The sequence below is a fragment of the Nothobranchius furzeri genome, chromosome 2, assembly GCF_043380555.1.
Source record: "Nothobranchius furzeri strain GRZ-AD chromosome 2, NfurGRZ-RIMD1, whole genome shotgun sequence".
Taxonomy (NCBI): Eukaryota; Metazoa; Chordata; class Actinopteri; order Cyprinodontiformes; family Nothobranchiidae; genus Nothobranchius; species Nothobranchius furzeri.
In genome coordinates, this window is record NC_091742.1 from 41,666,615 (window position 1) to 41,690,618 (window position 24,004).

At 39.9% G+C, this 24,004-nt stretch overlaps 1 protein-coding gene across 2 annotated transcripts; it reads left to right on the forward strand.

The window, feature by feature from the left end:
- Positions 1-1,322: 1,322 nt before the first annotated feature.
- LOC129161959 (uncharacterized) lies at positions 1,323-22,254 on the forward strand. Of its 2 annotated transcripts, XM_070548892.1 has the most exons (17): positions 1,323-2,295; positions 3,025-10,163; positions 11,006-11,131; positions 11,566-13,236; positions 13,743-13,832; positions 13,964-14,344; positions 14,430-14,531; positions 14,633-14,865; positions 14,944-15,122; positions 15,210-15,303; positions 15,389-15,727; positions 15,810-15,927; positions 19,199-19,290; positions 19,364-19,477; positions 19,594-19,866; positions 21,272-21,448; positions 21,521-22,254. In XM_070548892.1, the coding sequence occupies exons 4-14, from the start codon at positions 13,026-13,028 to the stop codon at positions 19,424-19,426; spliced, it is 1,902 nt and encodes a 633-aa protein (XP_070404993.1). In that variant the 5' UTR covers positions 1,323-2,295; positions 3,025-10,163; positions 11,006-11,131; positions 11,566-13,025; the 3' UTR covers positions 19,427-19,477; positions 19,594-19,866; positions 21,272-21,448; positions 21,521-22,254. The 2 variants fall into 2 exon arrangements, with proteins under 2 accessions (XP_070404993.1, XP_070404994.1); XM_070548893.1 differs by lacking the exons at positions 1,323-2,295; positions 3,025-10,163 and adding an exon at positions 10,325-10,615.
- The last annotated feature ends 1,750 nt before the right edge of the window (positions 22,255-24,004 follow it).

Sequence of the window (24,004 nt, forward strand, 5' to 3'; positions counted from 1 at the left end):
CACGGCAGAGCGGGATGGACCGGTCACAATCTGTGAGTAACAGTTTTATCTTATTCCCTCGTTGTAATTTATGCAATGTTATAGAATTATGAGTAGAAGCGTTCTTCATAGTCAAGTAAAATGTTTTATGTTCAATTCAGTCCAGACGTTACGTGAAGTCTGGTCCATTCTTCATCTAGTTTAACATCAAGCTAAACTCAAGCGAACATTTGTTTAGTTAGCGTGTCTAGGTACCATTTTTTAAGGCCACGGTTGTCAAACTCAAGCCCTTGGTCTATTTTTATTTGCCCCCCGAAATCAAATATCAAATATATAATATTAAAACTGGCCCGCCGGGCGATTTTGCTGATAAGACTACTAATCCCATAGTGCTTTGCGGCGTTAGCGCGCGAGACGAAGCAAGCCCTCTTTAGTTTACGATCATTAGCATCCATGCTAGTAGAATCAGCGTGTGCAGCGTTACCCTCAGTCTTAAACAACTGAAGATACTCCTCTAAGCACCCAGTTTACTCAGCGAGTTTCCGACTTTGAACGCCTAGAAAGAAGGTGTCTGGCTGGAACAGGTGACCATCAGAGTGGAGCGAACTGAGCTTGAAATATTTTATTGTCATGCACTTTTTCTGCTCCAAAGCATGAAAGTTAATAACTGAGATATTTTCATAGAAGATAATTGCTATTTTTGGTTTTTTTGTTGGCCTGTAAAAAAAGATTAAACTTACTCTAAAATGGGAACTGGACAGACTACAGATTGAAGAATAGAAAATCCCTTTATTGTCCCTCAGTGGGGAAACTGTGGTGTCACAGCAGCAATTACGTAGCCAAACAGGAGAGTAAAACATAATAATAAAGAGTAAACTAAAAGAAAACATAAAACAGACAAACTTAATATATCCAAAAGGTAAAACAATCTAAATACTGAATATATACACATTGTAAGGAGTAAAAAGAGTAAATAAAAATTGAGACATAAGTAACGAGTGATGTGTTTTATTTAAAATGCACTTGCTCGTGTGTAATTTGGTCATATCAGATTCTGTGTTCAGATGCAAAAATAAGTTTCTTTCCAATTGAATAACAAGACATCTGTAAATAAACTTTTCAACAAATATTGAGTTTGGCCCGCAATTTTGTCCCAGTTTTTAATTTTGTCCCATTGTGAATTTGAGTTTGACACCCCTGCTTTAGGCTGTGCGTGCAGTAATAAGGAGACAGACACTGGCTGAGCTGGTGCATAAATATTTGATTTTCTGGCGGTGGGCAATAGTTAAAGAAATATTATTTTTTTAAAATAAAATACGTCTTTAAATTTTGGCCAATGAGCTCTGGCACATAATAAACAGAAATACTGCTTCATCATTTCATGTACCTTTGAATCTACAGTTGGTCTTATTTAAAAATGTTTTTTTTATTAAAACTATCATAGCTGGAGTGTTTAAAAAATAAAAGTGCCATAAGATATTTGGAAGTTGTTATTTTATTTCTATTACCCAACAGTTATCCAATCCATGTTTGTTCTGTTTTTTTCCTCTAGGAATCATTGAGGCATGACATCCTTCAGAGGTCGTACAATCGACTGTCAAGCATCTTGGAGAGGCAACCTGTTGATGGGGAAGGGCTACAGTTTGCTTGTTACCATTATTTCATTTTATTAGGTGCTCTAGGTGACATTGTTGATGTGGGAGAGGATATACTTTCTGCTCTTTCAGATCTGAATACTATTATCCAGCAGGAAAGAGATAATCAAAAGACATTAATAACAGTAGAGCTGAAACAACTAATCGATTTAATCGATTATAATCGATTATTAAAATAGTTAACAACTTTTTTAGTCATCGATTAGTTGTTTAATAATCATATTTTACCGCATAAAGTCTATTTTTACCACAATCTGACATCGGTTACAAGCTGTTAAATTTGCCGCCAGTGTGTGGCAGTAATGAGCCACTGATCTACCAGTGGAGCCGTAGAAGAAGAAATGAGCCAATGAGTGCCCTCGGTTTTCATGACGTATCACGTTACTGACGCTCATCTTGCTGTGAGAGATGGCGGAACAAGAGGAAATACGGAAGAAAAATAGAAGCGACAAAACTTTAGAGAAACCCCGGACAAAAACCTCACGAGTATGGGAGCACTTCACTCTAGATGCCTTTAAAAGGCAAAATATGCAAAAACCATCTAGCATGGCACGGAAGCACGACGTCCCTAAGTGAACATTTGAGACGAAAACGTGGGGGCTGATGCTGCAGAGGAAGAGCACCGTGGTCAAGTGAGCCGTCATTTGGAAGAGCCAGCCCGGTAAGTAACAGAAAATAAACAAGCTGGACTTAGTGTTTTAGCTGAGATCGTTATAGTGGATGTTAAACATGTTTTTTTGCCGCGTCAGTCTACGGTGTTCTACTTCTGATTGACTAGATGTAATCATGAATCTCCTCCGTGTTGTGTATCATGCGCTTGCCAAATTCAGCACGTCTGTTTATAAGAATGTTCTCGTTAAGAGAAAAACGGCACAAACCCATAACTATGTTCGTCATTCAAAAAAGGACAACTCTGCGGTGAAAAATATACAGACGAGCTGTGTCCAGGTGAATATAACGCGGCATAGTTGTACGCTTTCAATTTTTAAATACAGGAGAAATTCAGAAAAAGTCATTTTTTTACTATTAAAAGGCTGTTTTACTGTCTAACGCTGTAAAACGCCTCACAACACATTTTTATCATGTTTCTTAAACAGAATTACACAAAATAAACATTTTTCACATTTCTCTAGCTAATTTAAACACTCCCGACTCAAAGTAAAAACCTCATGAGCTTCTTACTTAGAGCTTTTTAATAGTAAAAAAATTAGACTTTTTTTCTGAATATCTCCTGTTGCGGGCTATTTTGTAGAACGTAACCCTCAAAATAAATGATCACTGTATATTGTTAATTAATTCAAATAATATAATATTGATTTAGTGTTGTAGTGTGTGTGCTGCTTTATTTTATATGTGTACTTATTTCAGTCTATTTGTGTTTCTTATGCAGAAAAAAAACAAGCAACGATGGACAACTACATGGGGAACAAGACACTCACCCCCCAGCAATTCATACCACTTACAAACTCTATTCTAAACATGCTGGTAAAAGACATGAGGCCACTATCCATGGTGGAAGGAGCAGGCTTCCAGCTAATGCTAAAAAATTATTCTGGACTGATATTTTGCACTGTTTAGCTCATTTTATACTGCTGACTGTGTTCATGTGCAATAAAATAGATTGCAGTCAACTGCACAATTCTCTTATGTTTTTTTTCTTAACTGAAATGCATGTATAGGTTAAATAGCTAAACAATAACAAACCGATTAATCGATTAATCGAAAAAATAATCGACAGATTAATCGATTATGAAAATAATCGTTAGTTGCAGCCCTAAATAACAGTACACGTTGAAAGAGGTTCTCGTGGCCGCCCACGATTGGTGGTGTCGCGAGAGGCTCTCGAACACCTTGTGGAAATGAGTCTGCCAACAAGTGTCATTACCAAACTCCTTGGTGTATTCAGAGCAACTCTATTCAGACGGATGTCTGAAAACAATATATCTGTATCTGCCACATACAGTAAATGCAGTGACGAGGAACTAGATTCATTTATCTCAGTAATTAAGAGCAACATGCCAGATGCTGGGTACAGGGTAGTCCGAGGTACTCTGCTTGCCCAGGGACATAGAGTGCAGTGGGACCGACTGTATGCATCCATGCATCGTGTGGACAGTGCGGGTGTACTTGCTCGAATGACACGTCTGGGATGTGTAGTGAGAAGAACGTAGACAGTTCCTTGCCCAAAGTATATGGTGCACATTGACCCAATCACAAGCTCATCAGGTAATGTCTGTGTGTAATTGGAGATGTTATTTTTTGTTTTGGGAGTTGCATTTGTAATTGTCTGTGTTTTAACAGGTACAATTTTATTATCTTTGGGGGAATAGATGGCTGTTGGGTATTTTTATAATTGTACCTTTTTGAGGCCTAAAAGATGCCCAGGTTGTATTATAAACACATCATGAATCTCTGTTTTTGCCAACTGTTGTTGTTCATGAAAGGTTGAGCAAGGATGTTGATTGTGGGTTTCCAACTGAAAATTGTACCTCTGTAACCTGAGAAGGCCCGCCTCCTCCCCCATCCATTGTGAATAAAGCCCCTGACGAACTGGGAGCACACGGGAGTGATGTGGGAAGAAGCCTTGGAGAAGGCCATTCCTGCATGAACTCTCCTTGATTTTGGAGACTCAGGGTAAAATGTCTTCCCTCCCTTCCAGGGAGCCGTGCGGCGCCATTTCTTCCTTGAAAGTCCGGGGGGCTAAAATTGTCCCATCGGCCGGCTAAATATAGCTCTGCAGACGAACTTTTATCAACAGGCTCTCGCTCTCGGACCCCAGGACGAATTTACCACGCGGAGGACAGTAAGTTAATTCATTAAGTTAGGGAGACGATGGATCAGCTCTGGTGAGCTCCGGAGAGCAGAGTTCCGGTGGAAAATCGCTTCGCAGTCTGGCCAGCTGAATAGCACGCCGAGTGAGTACTTTCATTAATTTGCACCTTTTGTTCTTAACCGTTGGCAGTGTGATTAAAGATTGATGGTGGTGACTGACATTTACGCACGAAAAGACGTTTTCGTGTCCAGCAAGGGGTTGCACATGTGAACCAAAGGGGTTGCACTGAATACGTGAACCGTGGCTGTAGACCGGGCCTGAAAAGAGGAGGTTGTAATTTAGTCTGTGTTTGTGTTTGCACTAGACGTCCCACAGAGCTGTGGGTTGTGAGTACAGGTAAATGTTCAGATGCACCTAAAACTGTTGCTAAACCAGTGCTGCATTAACGCAGCTGCGGATGGTTAATACACGCAGCATATAAGTGCTGGTGTCGATTGGAGTAGTTTGATGCTGAAATCACACTGCCGCAGGCAATTGTTTAAATATTTTATGGTGCAACAAGGTACACAAAATTTATTGAACTCTATATTGGCTTAAAAGATCTTAAATCGGTCTAAAATTCCCAGTCTGTGTTATTTGTGTTGTGATTTTTCTGGTGTCATGGGCTACGTTCCATTTTGTGGGTGGACGTGTTGAGAATTGTTTAAAGTTGTCGCTGGGGACTGGCATGTTTATTTCTGACAGAGTTTTGCTCCGTCTGTGTGTTAGTAAAGGTTTTTGGGCCTAACCGGATCTGGTCTGATATGGGGGGGTTGTGTGTGTCAAAGTTCTGAATGTGTGAGTGAAAGCAGGTTCGTTTCTGTTGTGTGTGTGTGAGAGAGAAGTTTTGGGCCAAGGTTCTGAAGCTTGAATGTGTCTCGGCCGAGATCTCTGAGTGAGTGGACGGTCCAAATGCATGATAATGTGTATGACTGAAACTTTGAGGCTAGTTTGTTCTGTGTGAAACCTGCAGATTCTAGATAGTCTATGTTCTATGTTTCTGTTTTGTTCTGTGTTGTCTTGTTCTTTATTCTGTACATGTATGAATAACACTAACATCCTGTGACATGTAAGTGTGGGTCAGAAAGCTCAGTTGTGTGTGTGTGTGTTTCCTGAGTGATGCTGGAGAAGAAAGGAAAAGGAGGGGTGAAGGTTTGAGGGGGTGTATGAGAGACAGGGAAGTGTTATGGGGGATGGTTTGGTAAGGCTGCAGGCCACTAGCAAATCAGATAAGAAATGTTTGATGGTTTGGTTAGGAAGAAATGAGAGGTCAGCAGAGAAGGTTGAGGAAAAGCAGACAGACGGAGAAAAGACAGAATTAAAGAAATGGTTGAAGAAACAGAGAAGGCAAATAGAAAGTTTAAAGAAATGTTTGAGGAAGTGAGAGGGCATTCGAACGTCGGGAAAGAAATGTTTGGTTCTGAAATCTTTATTTTACATTTAATTTCTAAAATCTTTATGGTCAAAATTCTAATTAGAAATGAGCAAAAAGTTCGTGAGTGAGTGAGTGACAGACAGAAAGGAGGTGTGATGATTAGCTAAATACTATCTGAAAAAGTCATTGCTCTTATCTGCATGATAACTCTTACTAAACTAGTAAACAAAATGACTTACGTAGATAGAATGTTAAGCAAATACAGTTAAGCAGGGATAAATACATCCATCCTCTAACTCCTTCAGCTTCACCGGCTGAAATGGATGGCCAAATAGGATGGGGAAGATTCACGCGAGTGCCTCAAATTAAATTAGATATTCTGGTCTACAGGCCTTTTATTATTTTTATTAAAATAAATAAATACCCTTTCTAAAAGATCATGTAGTTTGTTAGAATAAACAAATCACGTAGGTTTTAGTGTTTAGAGGCACATAACCTTATAAATAGCTTATGCCATTTTAGCATGACAGACTCTTTTACCATTCCAGCACAGCTCTAGTTTTGTCAGACGGAAACAGATTAGCTGTGAAGCAGCTAATCTGGGTCCGAAGATACCTTTTGCTCATGAACTAAGATTAAAAATACAACTTTGACTCAAGATGGTCTCTATTTCACAAGTGGTAGGCTGTTCCTTTACTGGACTATATAGAAACAGCCCCAAACTAAATATTTCAGCCTGGTGTATTAAGTTCTTTTTAGACTAGTTAAGTAGACGTGGTTTAATTTGAACATTCTGATTTTATGAGACCTATTGTTTAAATTTTCTAGTGTGATAGATGTAAGCTAGTGTTACCATGTTCTGTATTATTGTTTAGATTATGCAGTTTTACTTTAGTGGGTTATGTTCTTAGGTAAATAGAATTCTACACTATGCAGTAACAGTTTTTGTGTGCCAGCATTTTATCATATGACTAAATCATGTTAAACTTGGTGTTCCTGCCATAAGCAGACCTTACTCAGTTGACTGGTTTTACAGGAGGGTGTTTAGATCTTTTATGAACCTTAAAAACTTCCCGTTAAATGTGTCTTGTCGACCATTGATATATTAAGTAACTGGTGTTAATTTAATAACATGATTGAATCAACACAGTGCTAGATTTTTCCTGTATGCTATTCCTATGCAAATCTTGTTTGAAATGTAAACATCAACTCAGCCCCTGCAGACCATAAATGCTAATCGTAGTATTTTATTTTACTCAACAGTAAGGCTGTTTTGTAACTATTTCAACATTTGAGCTATTACCATCATTTCTTTTCTGTTTGGGTTATAAGGTTTAATAAATCTGAGTGACTTCCTTTTGATTAACTTAGATCCTGTAAATGTGTGAGAAGCCTACCTCCACAGGAGGGGGTGTTGTAACTGATAAAGTGGTGTTTTAACCCTTTGATTACCCTACAATTGTGTTGTAACACTCCTGTGAAGAAGCTGGAGACGGGCTGCTTCTGGAAAGTTGTCTCCAAAGCCGTTATTTACATTTAAATGGTGCCTGAGCAGCTAAATCAAGGCTAGACTAGAAGACTCTGTGGTCCTTTTGTGAATAACCTCTTTGAAGCCTCTGTGACATGTGTGTGTGTTAACTTGAGACAAACTAGTTTTAAAGAATTTGTATGTATTTTATTTCGTTTGTGATAATTTTGACAGACCATAACTGACTAATTTCATGCTAAACCAGACATCGATGTTTATTAATTTAGACAATTACTCAGCACAACTGTTGGGTACAATGATTTCCTAAATGCAAATTGTTCCCTAGGCAAAGACAGGCTGGGAGACTCCTTGATTTGTGTCCTGCTGTGATGTGGTGGTGGCAACTCGATTAACAGGTGATAAAGATCAGTGGCTGGCTGCATTGGTTCCTGCAGAGAACATCAAAGGGCACGGATCGGACATAAGAAACTTTGTGCCCCATTGACCCTCAACAACCAGGAAGGTATTGTGATTCCAACACAAGATGGTTGCTATGTCATGCCCTGCTACTCTCCGAATGCAGGAATGGCTCATTCTCAGGAGGAAAGTGTCGATGAAAAGACTTCAGAGGATCTGAGTTCAGCTGTGGAAGTTGATGCAAATTGGTCTGTCTGTGGCACCCTGCTGTGGTTTTGAGACTTGTAGGTGTGTTCAGAAGGAGGTGGAAACCTGCAGACCAAGATGGAGGGGCCAATGACTGAGCTGCTAACCTGCAATCCCAGATGGAGGAGGCACAAAGAACACGGCTGAGCTAATGTTAAACCACAAGCCGTTAGCCCAAACCGGTACCAACCTGTTAGCTGATGTAAAACCACAAAACCCTGTGGGCCAGTCAGCTCTCTCAGGAAGTGACCCAGCTCCATCCTGCGTCGACACATCAACAGGACGACGCAAAGCTGAGAGCACAGTGTGACCGAGATATCACACCTGAACTGGAGCTGAGGTGCAGAGGTCAAACACCAAGTTCAGGAGGGAACCAGAACCGCAGGTCAGCCAACCACGAAAAATACAGAACCTGTGACACCTGTTCAGTCCTACAAGCGATCGATTGCAGCACAGGAGGTAACGACGGATGTGGAGCAGAAGATCCACAAGTGTTTGATGACAAATGATGTGGGTTACCTCAATAAAGCTAGGAACTCAAGATTATTATGTAGGTTTTGGTATCTAGTTTATTCATTCCTAATTCCAGGTCTTAACTCTTGCTCTGGGTTTTGTTGACAGAATAATGTATTTTATTTTTATTGTTATTACTCAAAGGTAGCATTCAGGGGGGATAAATTAATAAAGCTAGAAATACAGGATGAATTGGGTTTGATGTCTGGTTTAATGTTGAACTAAAATCCGATTGATTAATTGGTCATTTCAAATTCCAGGTTGGTAAGGTGTGTCCTAATTTCATGTTAATGTGTTTTATTGGTTGAATCTTTTCTTGCTCAAAAAGTCACATCAGGAGGGAATGTTGGGTATTTTTATAATTGTACCTTTTTGAGGCCTAAAAGATGCCCAGGTTGTATTATAAACACATCATGAATCTCTGTTTTTGCCAACTGTTGTTGTTCATGAAAGGTTGAGCAAGGATGTTGATTGTGGGTTTCCAACTGAAAACTGTACCTCTGTAACCTGAGAAGGCCCGCCTTCTCCCCCATCCATTGTGAATAAAGCCCCTGACGAACTGGGAGCACACGGGAGTGATGTGGGAAGAAGCCTTGGAGAAGGCCATTCCTGCATGAACTCTCCTTGATTTTGGAGACTCAGGGTAAAATGTCTTCCCTTGTTGTCGAGTGTTTATTTCAGGTTCCAGGGTTATGGAGGTTAAATATTATCTAACAGATAATTGGAGAATGCAGGTATACAGAGCAGGTGAGGAGAAAGCTTTGAGGCTGGAGCAGAGTGGGGGCTGGTTGAGCCACACACATGGACATTACAAATAATCAATTTACTCTCTCTCTCTCTCTCTGGGTGTGTCGTCCTTTAAGGTAATAGCGGGATAACATTAAATTACCTATCAATGGCTATTCAAGCAAGGTAGGTGTTTTCGTTGTCAAGGACCAAACAGCTGCACATGTGTTTTCTGGCTATCTTCTGTTTCATAGATATGTTTTATACCTTTAACAACTTATATTTTGAAGTAGAGGGCTGCATAGGATTGGGTCCCAGCAGGAGCGGGCAGTTAGAACAGTTGGCTAAAAACCAAAGGGATTTTCAGAAATCCCAAAATATACACTTTTTTTTTTGGCATATTTGTAAAGTCAGTTAATGTAAGGGCTTGTAATAATCATTAGCCTTTACTCCTCCATATAGATTTTTAAATGGAAGAATATGAAACACAATCCTATGAATCTCCAATAATAGTCTGTCATGCCATGTTTTCTCCTGCACGATGAGTGAATACATAAAATCAGTGCATCTTAATTATATTGTGGGTAATAATTCTGAGTGTCACGGGAGAATGTGGGAGTAACACACATTGCGGGTGGTCTGAAATTCAAAACAAGCTGGAGGGAGAGAAATGAAAACAGTATAGTGCAGTGGTCTTCTGTAAAGTATGCATCTATCACTCCTGTGAGATTTGACACAAACAATACAGTTTATCAGATCTTAACTTATTTAATTATCTAACATGTTATTGTATGGCTGTTGTACCTTTCATTTGGTAATTGATTGTTTTGGCCCCTATAAAAGTGTGTCATATGAGAGTGTTTGTGCTTGAATGACATAGATCATGTACCTGAAGGTAGCTGACAACAACCGGGCAGACACCCACCTTGCCTTCTTCAGTGAAGCTGTGAATGAGCATGGCTTTCCTCTGAGGTATTCATGTTATTCCCAACTTTACCCTTTGTTACCCTGTTACAAATCTGCTTTTGCCTAAAGTGTGTTATTGACCAAAGACAACATGCCATTTGAGGTCATATAGTGAAATTTATTGGGGTGTGTGTGTGTGTGTGTGGGGGGGGGGGGGGGGGGGGGGGTGAACATTTTCCTCTTTCAAAAAAAAAATTCCCCAGCAGAGGGTTAATAATGCCACAATGTTTACTCACTTAGTAGCAAGGTACATAAGGAAATTTCTGTGAAACTGAAATTGATGTAGATTGTTATAGATGTGCATTAAAAATGTTTGAAGCAAGATTCTAATGTGTTTTTTTTTTCTGGGTGAGAGGAGATCATGGCAGAGAAAATGTAGGTGTTGCAGAATTAATGTTCTCAGTTCGTGGAACTGACACCAACAGCTTCATTGCAGGAAAAAGTGTACACAATCAACGGTGAGTTTAACCTAATTTGGAAGCTTTGTGTGTGTGTGTGTGTGTGTGTGTGTGCGCGCGCGCGCCTGTGCCTGTTGACCTGCCCAGGGTGTACCCTTCGTCTCACACTGTGACTGCTGGAGATTGGCACCAGTCCCCCTGCGACCATTCAAAAGATAACTCAAGTTGAAAACGGATGTATGGACATGTAAATGTGTGTGTATATTATAATTTTCTTTTATTTAATCCCCCTCCAAATCCAGGATTGAGCCCCTCTGGCGTGATGTCTTCATGAGTGTTACTGGTTTATATTACAACATCCTGCACTCTCTGGAAGACCAAGACTTGCTCGACATCAGTAACATCCTTCACCTGTTTTGTTGCCACTATATTTTCTTGTCTCCTATCCAGGCCAGCCTGGATGTCTTTAGAGATGCGTGGGACAACCATCCAATCAGGACAGAGGAAAACATGACACCAAATCAGCTGTGGCATCTGGGTCAGGCTCTGAATCCTGTTTCTGATCCAGGGGCAAATGTATGTTCTGTTAAAATGACTGATCACATGTCAAGTTGATCCTTAACTAAAAATCAAATGTTCAACACTTTGATAATCTACCTCTGCACTATGCTTCAAGACAAAATGGCTATTGAAATTACAGTTCTGTTTGTGTGCACCTCTACTGAAGTGCACACTGTCAACTATAATGTCATGACATTACAAAGTCATGACACATCTGCAAGTTCAAAATGCAAGGCATTAGACCTTCCAGATGTGATATTCTCACTGCTGTTTTAACATAAAAGTAGCCCATTAATTTAAAAAAAACATTTATTAAATAATGGAGATGCTAGGTTCTGCCTGACATCATTGATGTTAAGTAATTGTTAAAAGGTCATGATAGGGCTTTATTAAATGTGTTTTCTTGAGATTCATTATGCACAATGCTCATACACACTTTCTTTTTCCAGGGTATACCGATACCAGAGATTGAATGGGAGGAGAATGGATACATGACTGAACCTCATCCTGCAACACGTTCTCACACCCTAAGCGCCGGAAACAAACGCTTGGTCACTCACTTTCTGCATCAGATACCAACGCAGAAAGTGCCCTTTTTCGTATATATGTGACAAAAAGGAGTCTCCGTTGATTCTAATGCAAATCCCAGTGCAGCGACACAGTGACGAGTTTGGATGTTCTCTTGCGCTGCACTGAACACGCATATTTCCCTATCGTTTGGATAACTTTGAGTATTTTTCTGACATCTGTGGAGCCACATTTAAACACGGACTTTGCGGCAGCTTATGCTTACATTTATATAAATTGTGTGGACTTCTGAACGTGACTACGAGTCATCTACGTCATCTATGAGAATCGATTTATTTACAATAGTTATAAGACACCGGCATGTTTATTTAACTGCTCGAGACAACAATTTTAATTTATTTGTCAGTATAAGCCGTGTTTATAAACTTATTTGTTGCGGTATGGCAAGCATAACAAACTGCGTTTCCCACAATGCTCGGCTGCGGGCAGAGAAGAAGCACTTAGTAGTAATAAGCTGGTTTTACGTCAAGAAACGAGTTTCATTGTTTCTGAAAGTTCTGAAACCCACTCGGTTGTTAAATTTTAAATCTCAAATAGTTGTTACAGTACAGTAATACATTTTAAAGTGATTGCAATAGTAGTTCACAATTTTTGTTTTCGTTTTTCCGGGCACCCATGGTCCGGAAGTAGATGGGCGTGACTTAGGCTCCTTTTTTAACCAAAACAATTTATTTATTGACTGTTGTAATATAGCGCTACATATAATATAATTATTTTTCATCTAAATAAATTTTCAATCTAAATACACAATTATTTACAAACGTGATTATATCACGTGATAGAATGCGACAGGTCCCGCGTAAGCTGGTCTTCCGGTCTTTCCGTTTACTCTCCTTTCGGTAAGTAGAACATTTTCTAATCCGTTATGATTGATTACACAAAAACACTTTAAAATGCCTTTCTCATCATTATATGTTCACTTTATAAATACGCGTGTATAATTTTCAATCACATTTTAAGAATAAGGTATTTAAAGAAAATCCAGATAACATGTAAACTAAGCTAACATGTAAACTTTTACCGTGTCAGACTTTGATCTGCAACCGACATTTGTTTTCTCTTTCAACAGCTGCTGTCATTTTGATCTATCTGAACCCCAACTTTTCATCAACACAAAGGCACTTTTTAGAGCCACGTCTATTTTTCGTAATTTGTCTTCTGTTTGTCACACTTGTTTTCCTTTGGTTTCGTCTTCTGTGTCTGACTGTTTAGTTTGTTTACTGTAATAATGGTTCTGTCTGTGTGGGAAATATAGCCTGTGTGTGTGTGTGTGTGTGTGTGTGTGTGTGTGTGTGTGTGTGTGTAGTATTCCTCATTAACAATGAGTGAGCTGCAGGATTTACTGCAGAGCGTTGAGGGTGAGGTCACTGAGGACCTAAAAGACGCCGATGACTTCCTCAGTCAGCTGCAAAATGAGAAAACTGCAGTACCAATTGCAGCACCGATGCCAACAGAGAGGTGGAAGAAGAGAAACAGTGGTGGAAACCTCATCCACAGGAGACCACGGGCACTAAGGAACCAGTGCACTCAGGGTGAGCATTGTTCTTTCCTTAACCCTTCCACTGTCTTCATGGGTGACCCCGCCAGGAAAGTTGACCATTGAGCAGGATTGATGGTTTATCCCTTGAGGTCCACGTGGCAGGGGTGAGGTAGTGCTGATAAATACGACATGCTGATGATAAACCATCAATCCTGCTCAATGGTCAACTTTCCTGGCAGGGTCACCCATGAAGACAGTGGAAGGGTTAAATATAACTAAACTCAACCTAACCCAATCCAAAGGCTTATAACAATGCTTTGCAAACAAATTTTTTTGTCAACCTATATTTACACACACACACACACACACACACACACACACACACACACACACACACACACACACACACACACACACACACACACACACACACACAGTGCCCACAACTGTATTATGTTATACTATATAATTTTATTGATCACAATAATGTGCTGGTAATGTTCAGAAAAGTTTAGTTTCATTATATGAGTATCATTAGTATTTTTATTTTGATAACAGCTGGTCACAGTCTGTTGATTGACACGGTCTCAGCTCCCGTCTCAGCATCTGTCTCAGCTCCTGATGTTGTCTTTGCTCCTGAGACATGTGGTATGTTTTTCTTTCTTCATCCACTAGTGTTATTTCATATGTTTGATTTGTGTATTAGTATATGTATAAGATCAGATCAATTTTAAACATTATCTGAACAGTGAACATCATTTGTTCTCTAATTTCATCAGACGAGTTCATGCGGGACCTCCAGCATTCATTTGCTGATGTTGAGACTGAAGAAGTATCCCCAGTGGTTCCCACTGTGACATCAGCAAACTGGGGCTTAAGGAAAATGAGAGAGCTGGAAAACTGGAGATCTGTGAGGCCTTATTTAGTCAATACCCTGATATCAAAGGAGAAAGTGGAACCCAACTTATGCCAAGAGTGTCAAAGCAATGCAGCTGCTATCCGGTGTCGGGATTGTCGTCCACGGCCGTTCCTCTGTGGAGAATGTGATTTAAATGCACACAGCCAACATCCATTCCACAATAGAGAGGCCACTATAGGAGGATTCTTTGAGCCATTGCCCCCAACCAAAGTTATTATAAATGAAGCTCTTTGTCATTGTGGTGAGTTCTTTTTGAGCATACATGCTGTTATTGTGCACACAGTTTGTTAGTATATACATATATAACATGAACTTATTTTTTCTAGATCGAGTTGTACCTCTAGAGGTCCCTTCCAAAATCTGCAGCTGTCCAGCTGAGTACTTGAAGCTCAGTGCCGGAAAGGTTGTGGCTGTGATCACTATGAACGGTACAAGTATATTGTTGTGCATCAAAATATTTTTCTATTGTGTTTGTGATCTGACAATAGAAAATATGTGAAATTCATGTTGCATTTATGTTTTCTTAAAGGACGTCATGACCTCAATATCCCAAAGCTGACCTGTGGGATGTGCAATGCCACATGGACTGCTTTGATTGAAGACCTGATAAAAAATGACTTCTGGCCAGCTACCATGCACTATGAAACAATCTTTGCATGTGATATTTTCTTCACATTTGAAGAAATGAAAATGGTAGCGCCCGGATTGTCTTGTCAGGCATTTATAAGAATGCTGGATCTAAGAACCGTTCGCTTTGGTCGTGTGAGTATATATATTTTTAATGATCTCAACAGTGTATGAAATAGAGTTCTTTTATGTTTTCTTAAATGTTTTTAATAGACTGGAAAGATCTCAGCAGACAGCTTAATGAGAAGTTTGTTTGAGTGGGAGGCTGTGAGATATGAAATTGACAGCCACTGCAAATCAGAGCCCTTTGCCTGTCCTGCCTGCAGCCCAGAGATGTTTGCGGTCTCTGTTGATGGAAACCGCAAACATTATCGTTTTAATAATGCTGCCAGGTACAATAAAATGTCAGCATAAAGATCAAACACATTAAAAATCACAGGTCTTAGTTAATTATAGATTTACATTTCTGCTTTTTACAGATGTGAGGAAAAGGCCATCTTTGAGGGTGTCTTTATTGCTGACGATGAGGACGTTACACAATTTGTGGACCACATTCAAAGCAAGGCAAAACATGTAAGATGGGACTGTAATTACTGTATAAATGTAAAATATCGTAACGTAGAGGTAGGCTCTAATATTTTCATCCTGTTAAATTTAGGTGTCTGGGAAAGGTAAATGTGGTGGTCAATGGCAGGCGGCCAGAGAAACCTCCTTAAGGTCTACCAGCAAGCTTAATGAGGAGGGCCTTGAGCTTGCAGTGTGCCAGCCTGGAGTGCTCCTGCGGCCCCGTAATATGTACAGGGGAGAAATGTTTGCGTATCCCTTGTACTTGCAACAAAAGCTGCCCAACAGCAGGTTTTTTTGCATGGATGTGACCTGCAAATATTGGCCTTACCTCCAGAGGCTGGCCAAAAGCTGCCCAGAGCTACAGCCTCTTCTTGATATGAAGCCATTCCTCTCTGTGTTTCATGCCAAAGCCCATAACTTCCAATGTGAAGTGAGTCAAATGATTATACTGTGTGTTTGTAAAAATCATTGTCAGAGGTGAAAAGTTTCTACATAGTTTCTTTTTGAAACAGGTGAAATGGAGTGGAGCATATCAGGAAGGGGCGGGGTTAACTCTGGGTGAAGAAGTGGAGCAGGTCAATGCCTTCCTCTCTCGCATTGCAGTCACCACGAAGCATATGTCAAAAGCAGGTATGAAAACACGGTATTTCTAATTAGGGATGCACCGATACTAGTACTGTATTGGATGTTGTTGCCGATCCAGGCTTTGTAGCTGGATTGGTGGAGAGGTAAACATGGCTGATACCGGATATGATATTATTTACTGCACTTTATCCAAATAATGAGCAGAGCAATAATGTGGCAAACTACATAACTTTTTACACTGCCACTGACAAATTATTTCCACATTATGAGTTATTTTCTGTCCCAAGTTATATCATGTTAGAGGTTTATTATGTGTTACATAACAATGTTTTAGTGTTTGCATTAGTATTGGTGGATATCAGGTATCAACTGATCCAAAAAGCCCAAATATCGATATCAGGACTGAAAAGGCTGGTTAGTGCATCTCTCTCTTAATATTCTTACAGTATCTCACAAAAGTGAGTACACCTCTCACGTTTTTGTAAATATGTCATTTTAACTGTTTATGGGAAATATCAGAACATATGACAACATGCAATTAGTCGGTGTACAACTTGTGTAAATTTGCTGTCCAGTGTGCCTTGTCTAACCAAAATGTAAGTGGTGTACTCACTTTTGTGAGATACTGTAGATCTACTATAAAAATATATAGTATTTCACTAGCAAGGACCACGCATGAAGTGCCTGAAATGTTCTTTATAAAAACACGTGGTGATGGATGAAGGTGTGGAAGGTGATGGCTATGAGCAGACTCAGGATGGGGGTTCCGTATCTGAATAGCATAGCCGGCTGACTGGAGACCCCCCTACTACAGTCTACTTGAGAGCAGCTGGAGACTGGAAGACAAAAACATAACCCTGAAGGGAGGGTGGTCGAGAGAACACAGACAAACAGCTGGAGATGTTTGTGAAGATAGCAAATGTGGCTGAGATGTGGTAAACCTTGAAGTAGAGGTGTTTATGAGATGTAGTTGAGTCGTGGTCCTGCTCCCGAACCTACATTTACATGTTCACTAAATGCAGGGGTGTCAGACTCAAACTCACACGGGGCCGAAATGAAACTCTGGGACTGAGTCGAGGGCCAAACTTAATATTTTTTTTAAAAGTGACGGCAAATTTGCACATTTTCTTTATCAACATATATGCAATTTTGAACCTTTAAATTTGGAAACAAACATATTTCTGCATTAACACTGAATGTGGAATAACCAAATTACACACGAGCAAGTCAGTTTTAAATAAAAGGCATCAGTGGTAGTCATTACTTGTGGTATATTCAGCATTTTATAAATCTATTCAGGATTTATGTTTTCTTGTTTATTCATTATTCTTATTTTTTATTCTCCTTTTTTTCTCCTGTAATAAGTGTCATCGCTGCTGTGACAGCTTTCCCCACTGAGGAACAATAAAGGGATTTTCTATTCTATTCATCTATCTGCAGCCTTTCCACTTCCTGTTTTACTGTAGGCTAAATCTTTTCTCACGTTCCAACAACAAAATAAAAGTATTATTTATCTTAAATGAAAATGCAACATCTCACCTGTTAACTTTCATGCTTTGGAGCAGAAAAAGAGCATAAAACCAGCATATTTAAAGCTCAGTTTGCTCCACTGGTTTACTGTGATGCTCACCTGTTCCAGCCAGATACCTGCATCATGGGGTTGATCTGAGCTGAGGAGGAGACTCCTGTTGTTTTGTTCATCTTCATCATGATAATGACAACATTAGATGACAACAGGAGCTCACATAGGTTTGTGCTGATGAACATGTCTGAGCAGCTTGACCACGTTGTTGTGTGTCGGGGAGGAAACACAACTACAGCAGCTGGTTTGAGCATGTCGCTGTTCGCTGGAGTTATATCAGCTCTGTCTGGATGTTAGTTGGAAAAATTTCTCTTTCAGTCGTGAACACATTACTGAGCGATTAAAATCTCCGTTTCTGGGCTTCAACGTCAGAAAATAGCTGAGCGAACTCGGCGCTGAGTGAGAGGAGTGATTAGTTTGTCCAAGACAGCGGAGCTGCAGACACCCGGCAGAAGACGCTAGAAAAAACACAAAGGAGGGGGCGCTTCGGCTCCGCGCTGACGCCGCAAAGCATCATGGGAGTTGAAGTCTTTGCGGTAAAATTGGCCAGCGGGCCAGTTTTAATATATTTTTGATATTTATCTCGCGGGTCACATAAAAATGCTCCGCGGGCCGCATCCGGCCCGCGGGCCTTGACTCTGACATATGTGACTTAATGTGTGTCTTTTGTTGAATGACCAAAAATACTCTACTGCTTGCTACGGCCCCTGGTTTTACCACCAGTCTGCCTCCAGTTCATGACCTTGGACAACTCCACTACACCGTACCTGCTAGGGTTCTTCCATTCAGCACCATGAAGAGCGACATTCCCTGAACTCCCTTTAGCCGCAGCCTATTCAGGACAGGTTTTTTTGTAGCCAAATGAGGAGAAACAGGCATAGAGATAAAGCAGAGGGGCTAGAAATGTAGCAAGAGAGCTCTAAGGAAGATTTTGAGAGGTAAACAAGAAGATTTACCTGAACCAGATAGCAGGAGGTTGCTCTAAGACAGAAGGCCCTGAGAGAAACTTGGATTGGGATATTGCTGCAGTTGGAGATTGACTCAGTGTTAATGATCCTAAATCATTTTGTTACTTATCTCAGTCTTAAGCCTTTTTTGAGGATTTGAGTTGCAAATGTTTGGTTTAGACTCTGTGTTATTTAGTCTCTCCCTTATGAACTACTGACCCTGGGTAAGACAGTTTAGTTTAATTGAGAGTAGTTAAGAATATTTTTTGAGTTGCTTAGTTTTTATTTTATTCTATTTTTCATTGTTTACCTTAGGTAAGTCTTCTCCCAACTAGAGAGTTTTTAATCTTGGTTGGGACACATTTTGTAATAAACGTTTTTATTACAAAAAGGTTTTATTATTGTTTTGAGCCTTCTGGTTCTTTCCCTCCCAATCTATTTGCTGTGTTCATCCCATCAGGGTTTCCTAGGCCTGTTCGGGTTGCAACAGGGCTTCCAGTACCACTGGAGGCAACGCATGCCCATGTAATCACTGCCTCCATCATGTTTCACATGTATGTTGTGCTTTAGATCCAGGGCTTTTCCAAACCTTCTTCATACTTCTCTCTATGATTCTTAAAGACTGGTACATACAAATACATAGAAGGCAATTTCAAAACTGGGCTGTCTTTTTCAAAATAATTTGTAAGGCAAATTCTAATCTGTCGGGTTTATTTGGTCTACACAAAACTGTGTTTTGTATACTGCATTGTATTGAAAATGATAGCAGCCTCCCTTTCTGTTGCAGGACGTTCAGACATGCTGACACTAATGGCCATGCGCTGGAATCATCAAAAGACCTCCAATTTGGCTGTCTTCCTGTCTCACAGATATTTGAAAGTAATAATGGCATCAGTTTGTCCTCTATGAATAGTTTATGTATGTTGAATTCAATATCAGTTTTTACTTGTAGACCCAAGAACTCTCAAGAGTCAGCTTGAAACACTGGAGTCCCAAAAATCTGAGTGGGGTGTAACTGACAAGCAGTTGGAGGAGTGGGTAACTGATGTGAAGGAGTGGGCAGAAGGTAGATATTATAATATTATAATTACCTAATAATTATAATGCATGGTGCACTATATATTTTTTTACATACATAGGTATGTCAGTGTGCAGTTACCAACTTCCATGCTTTTTATACAGAGACATCCAACAAGACTGATGAAGCTGCAGTTAATCTTGGAAGTAAGATTGAGGGGCTTGTGGCAAGCATCAAAAGGCGTTCACAACGTCTGTACAAAGACACAGATGGCAGTAAAGGCCGAGCCAGGGGTCGCAACAAAATCAGAGAGGAGAAAAGATTCCTGACGTCAGTGGTCGACGAATAGAACAAAATGGTTCCAAGCAATGAGTGCCTGTGCATAGAAACGATACTGTCTGAAGATACAGCATGGCCATGGCAAGAGTTTCAAAGTGGTACGTACTTGTGCATCTCCAAAAACAGCTGTGAAAACTGCTCAAATCAGCTTATTATCCAAAAACACCTGCTAAAGATTCCTTAGCCATGAAATGGGCTCTCAGTCTGTTTCAGTAGGAATCACAATCAGGCAATTTTGAAGAAAATCATCATTGAATCCCTGCATAAGTAGTGAAAGCCTCCAAAGGTCATTGCAAATTCATTTTGATTTTAGGCCAGTTATGAATCAAAGCAGATACATTGAAACCCTGGAGAGAGTTGTCTGGAAAGGCCATTGGAAAGTTGATGAGGACCTTCACAAGAACTGGACTGAGGCTAGAGTTGGTGCATCAAGAGCCACCACACACAGACAAATGCTGGACATGTGCCTCATATGTTCTATTCCTTTTGTTAAGTTGCTCTTGAACAACAATGTCAACAGTTTTCCAAAATCCTACTTTCTGATGAGACAATTTAGCATCTCATTTGGAAGACAAGTTCCCCGAGTCTGGAAGAATTGCAGATTCTTGAAGTGCTGAGGGAAGTATCCACAGTCTGTAATGATTTTGGGAACCATGTCATCTGCTGGTGTTTGTCCATTGTGATTTAAGTCCAAAGTCAATGCAGTCTTCCACCAGAAAATTTTGGAGCACTTCATTCTTCCTTTTGCAGACCAGCTTTATGGAGATGCTGACTTCATTGTCCAGCAAACTAGCGTGACCTGAACCCCAACGCCTCCCAGCTTGACACTCAGCATTAAGGGGTTTGATTGGGGGTTAAACCACCAAATAGTTCCTGAGCATGGCTGTGTCTGCAGCTCACCGCTCTCCCAGGGGATGTGTCAAATGCAGAGAACAAATTTCGCACACACATCAGTGTGTGTGACAACTAATGGGACTATAACTTGACCTTAGAGAATCTATGGGTTAGCCCTAAGAGAAAAATGAGAGGCATGAGAGCCAATGATTCAGAACAACTGAAGGCTGTTATAAATGTTTCTTGGTCCTCCATAACACCTCAGCAATAACACAGGCTGATAGCATTCATGCCACGCTGCTTTGAGTCAGTAAGTCATGCAAGTGGTGCCCCAGACAAGTACTGAGTACATATGTATAATATTTTTCTGAGATCCAACATTTCTTTATTCAAAATCCTATATATACATTTTTTCTGAGGTTTTAAATTACATTTAAAGAGGATTTCAGGTCGTAAAGGTTTGCTAGTCAGTCAGGCTAAGGAGTGCCATATTGTTTAACTATATTTTTCCAGTGATTTCAAATAATAGTACTGGGTGATGTGCCTTAAACCTTCCTTTACAAAACTGTTGGTAATCTATTTTCAAGGAGCATGTTGTGCACAAACACATTTCAGTTCAGTTGTTTTTGTTCCTAATTATTTTAATTTGTATCTTTTAACTGAATGCAGGCTCCGTAGATCTCAGGACAAAAAGAAGAGCCTTTGACCTTGTCATGGCAGTGAAAAGACTGCAAGAGGAGAAGAAGATTCTCATGGCAGAGATGAACCAACACTGGAAGTACCTTCTGCGTCAAATGGATTCCCTGAAGGAGCTTTCTGAGGAAGTTTCAAATGCTGCTCTCAAAAGTATGTTCTTAAGTCCAATCTGAAAATGGGTATTACTAATGACAGGGTTACTAATATGCTTTTTTTTGCCAGGTACTGCTACTTCACTGTGGGGCCTACCAGATGAGGTGTTAAAAGGTCTTCAAAGCCTACTTCTTAGGAAAAGGCAGAACACCAGAAAAGCTGTGGCACATGCAAGGAGCTGCTACTTAAAAGTTTTCACGCAAGCAGAGACGAGCAACATCCTCCAAAGCTTTTCAGATAACTCTGACAGTGACTCTGACATGTCTGATGAAATGTTATGAGATCGCAAAATGCGTATGTTATAAAAGCACAGCCTACTTGTATTGCACCCAGAAGTTGGCCGACAAAGTTACGCAAATGTGAAGCGTTTCTCTGAAAGTGTTTTTAGCTGATACAGGGTATCCGCCGGTCCTTAAAACGGTCTTAAAAAGTCTTCAATTTGGCTCCCTTAAACCTGCAGATTCACGAGAAAGCAAATTCACATTGAGAAATGTGGTTATACAGTACTAATTTGAGTTTGTAATGACAAGTGCAGAAACAAATTTTTTTTTATGTACAGCTTACATTTTAGCTTCTCTTCCATTTTATGTAACTTAATGCTGGGATTAAGGATATATCATGGACTGTCATTATGTAATCGGAAAGAAAAATGTAAATTAAACTATGATTTTGATTTTTTGGCTTAATTTTTTTAGTCACATTGCGTTTATTTTGAACAATACTGTACATTTAAAATGAAGTTGCACTTTAACACAATGCCTGCTAAATAAGATGTTCTGCAATAAACATTTATATAATTTCTACTTGTGTTTTTTCATTTCCAATTTTTAATTGTGGATATTTCAAATAATACTATTAGTGTGTAAGGGTTTTAGAAAAGATTATGGCAAATGCATTTTGATTGTGTGAGCTACTAAATGTTGGAGTGGCAAAGCCCCCAGTTTAATTACCAAACACTGTAAACTAAACATCTTTGCCACACCTTTATATGACTTTCAAAACTGCATTTAGATTCATAATGTGGATGGAAAAGTCCCTAGTTTGGAAGATGGCTGAGGGAAAATGCGCTCTGCCAAAAGAAACATTTAACTATAAAATATACTCCCTGAAGAACCCTGTAGGCTTTCAGAATATCAGAGGGGATTTCACAGTCAAACAAAATGGGCAAAAACAAATCAAGGCCAAAATTTGGAACAGTAAAATTTGGCTCTCAATGCAAGTGTGGGTTCCCTCCAGGTGCTCTGGCTTCCTCCCACAGAACAAAAAAATTACTAATACGCTGATTGGGCTAGTAAATTGTCTTTAGCCAATCACATTAACAACTGAAATGATATATACCAATGTGCACCTGGAAAACAACAACTCGCTCAAGCTTGATAGGCCACTTGATACTGTCATCAAAACTAACTCCTACCCTACAGCACAGTGCTGACACACAATTGTATCTGCCTATTTTGGGCACTTTTGGATTTTTTTTTCTAGCAACTGAAAAAAAGAAAAGAAAATTGAGTTCATAGCTAAGTAAGAACACTACCTACAGGAGGCTCACATATATTATACATCTTAGTGACAGCTTTCTATTGATGTATAATCCCTGCACGCCTTTCAGGGGCAGAGTTATGGGGCTGAACAAGTTGCAAAAAAAGGTTTTTAGCGCACTCCAGCCTTGCAGTGTAAAATCGTAGAGACAATATTTAGACTGTAGTACTCCGCTCAGCGAGACCTTTCCATAGAGCCCTCAAGCAAAACTGTACACTTAGCAGTTCAGAAGTTCACATTTTCAGGACAAAAAATTGGATTCCCTCGACTTCGTTTGATTTTCAGACATCTGCTTGCTGAAGTATTTTTTTTGGCATTTTAACATATGTCATTCATACATATATATTAGTGTTCTGGAAGGACTGTCCTGAGATGGTGGTCCAATGTCTGTAATTTACCCAGAGCTGAATTGTCCAAATGTGCTTAAGCATACCCGATGCAGCCATTTGTGCTGTGGGTGGACAAAAGGCTTCCTCTTCATCACTCTCACATACAGCATCTCCTTGTGTAAACTGTACCAAAGAGTTGAACGATGCAGACTCCATCTGCAGCAAGATGATGTTGTAGGTCTTTGGTGCTGTTCTGTGGGTTGACTCTGACTGTTCTCACCCTTCTTCTCTTCTGTTTATCTGAGATTTTTCTTGGTCTGTCACTTTAACTGTGCCTGTGGTCTTCCATTTCCTCAATATGTTCTTGACTGTAGAAAGAAACAGCTGGAATCTCTGAGACAGCTTTCTGTATCCTTCCCCTAAACCATGATGGTGAACAATCGGTTTTCAGGTCATGTGAGAGTTGTTTAGAAACCCCATGTTGCTGCTCTTCAGACAATATTCAGAGGGAAACTTATAATTGGCCCCTTAAATACTCTCTCATAACTAGATTCACTTGTGTATGGAGGTCAAGGGTCACTGAGCTTACCAAACCAATGCTGAACTTCACTAATTATTTCTAAAGATTCTGTAATATATAAAATGACAACAGTGCCAAAATTAATGTAGCTGCCTAATTTAGTTT

Coding starts and splice junctions, on each gene's coding strand:
- LOC129161959 (XM_070548892.1), top strand. CDS start 13,026: ATGAGTGAGCTGCAGGATTTACTGCAGAGCGTTGAGGGTGAGGTCACT. Junction 13,237..13,742: donor AAGGAACCAGTGCACTCAGG/GTGAGCATTGTT, acceptor TTTTGATAACAG/CTGGTCACAGTCTGTTGATT. Junction 14,532..14,632: donor GGCTGTGATCACTATGAACG/GTACAAGTATAT, acceptor GTTTTCTTAAAG/GACGTCATGACCTCAATATC.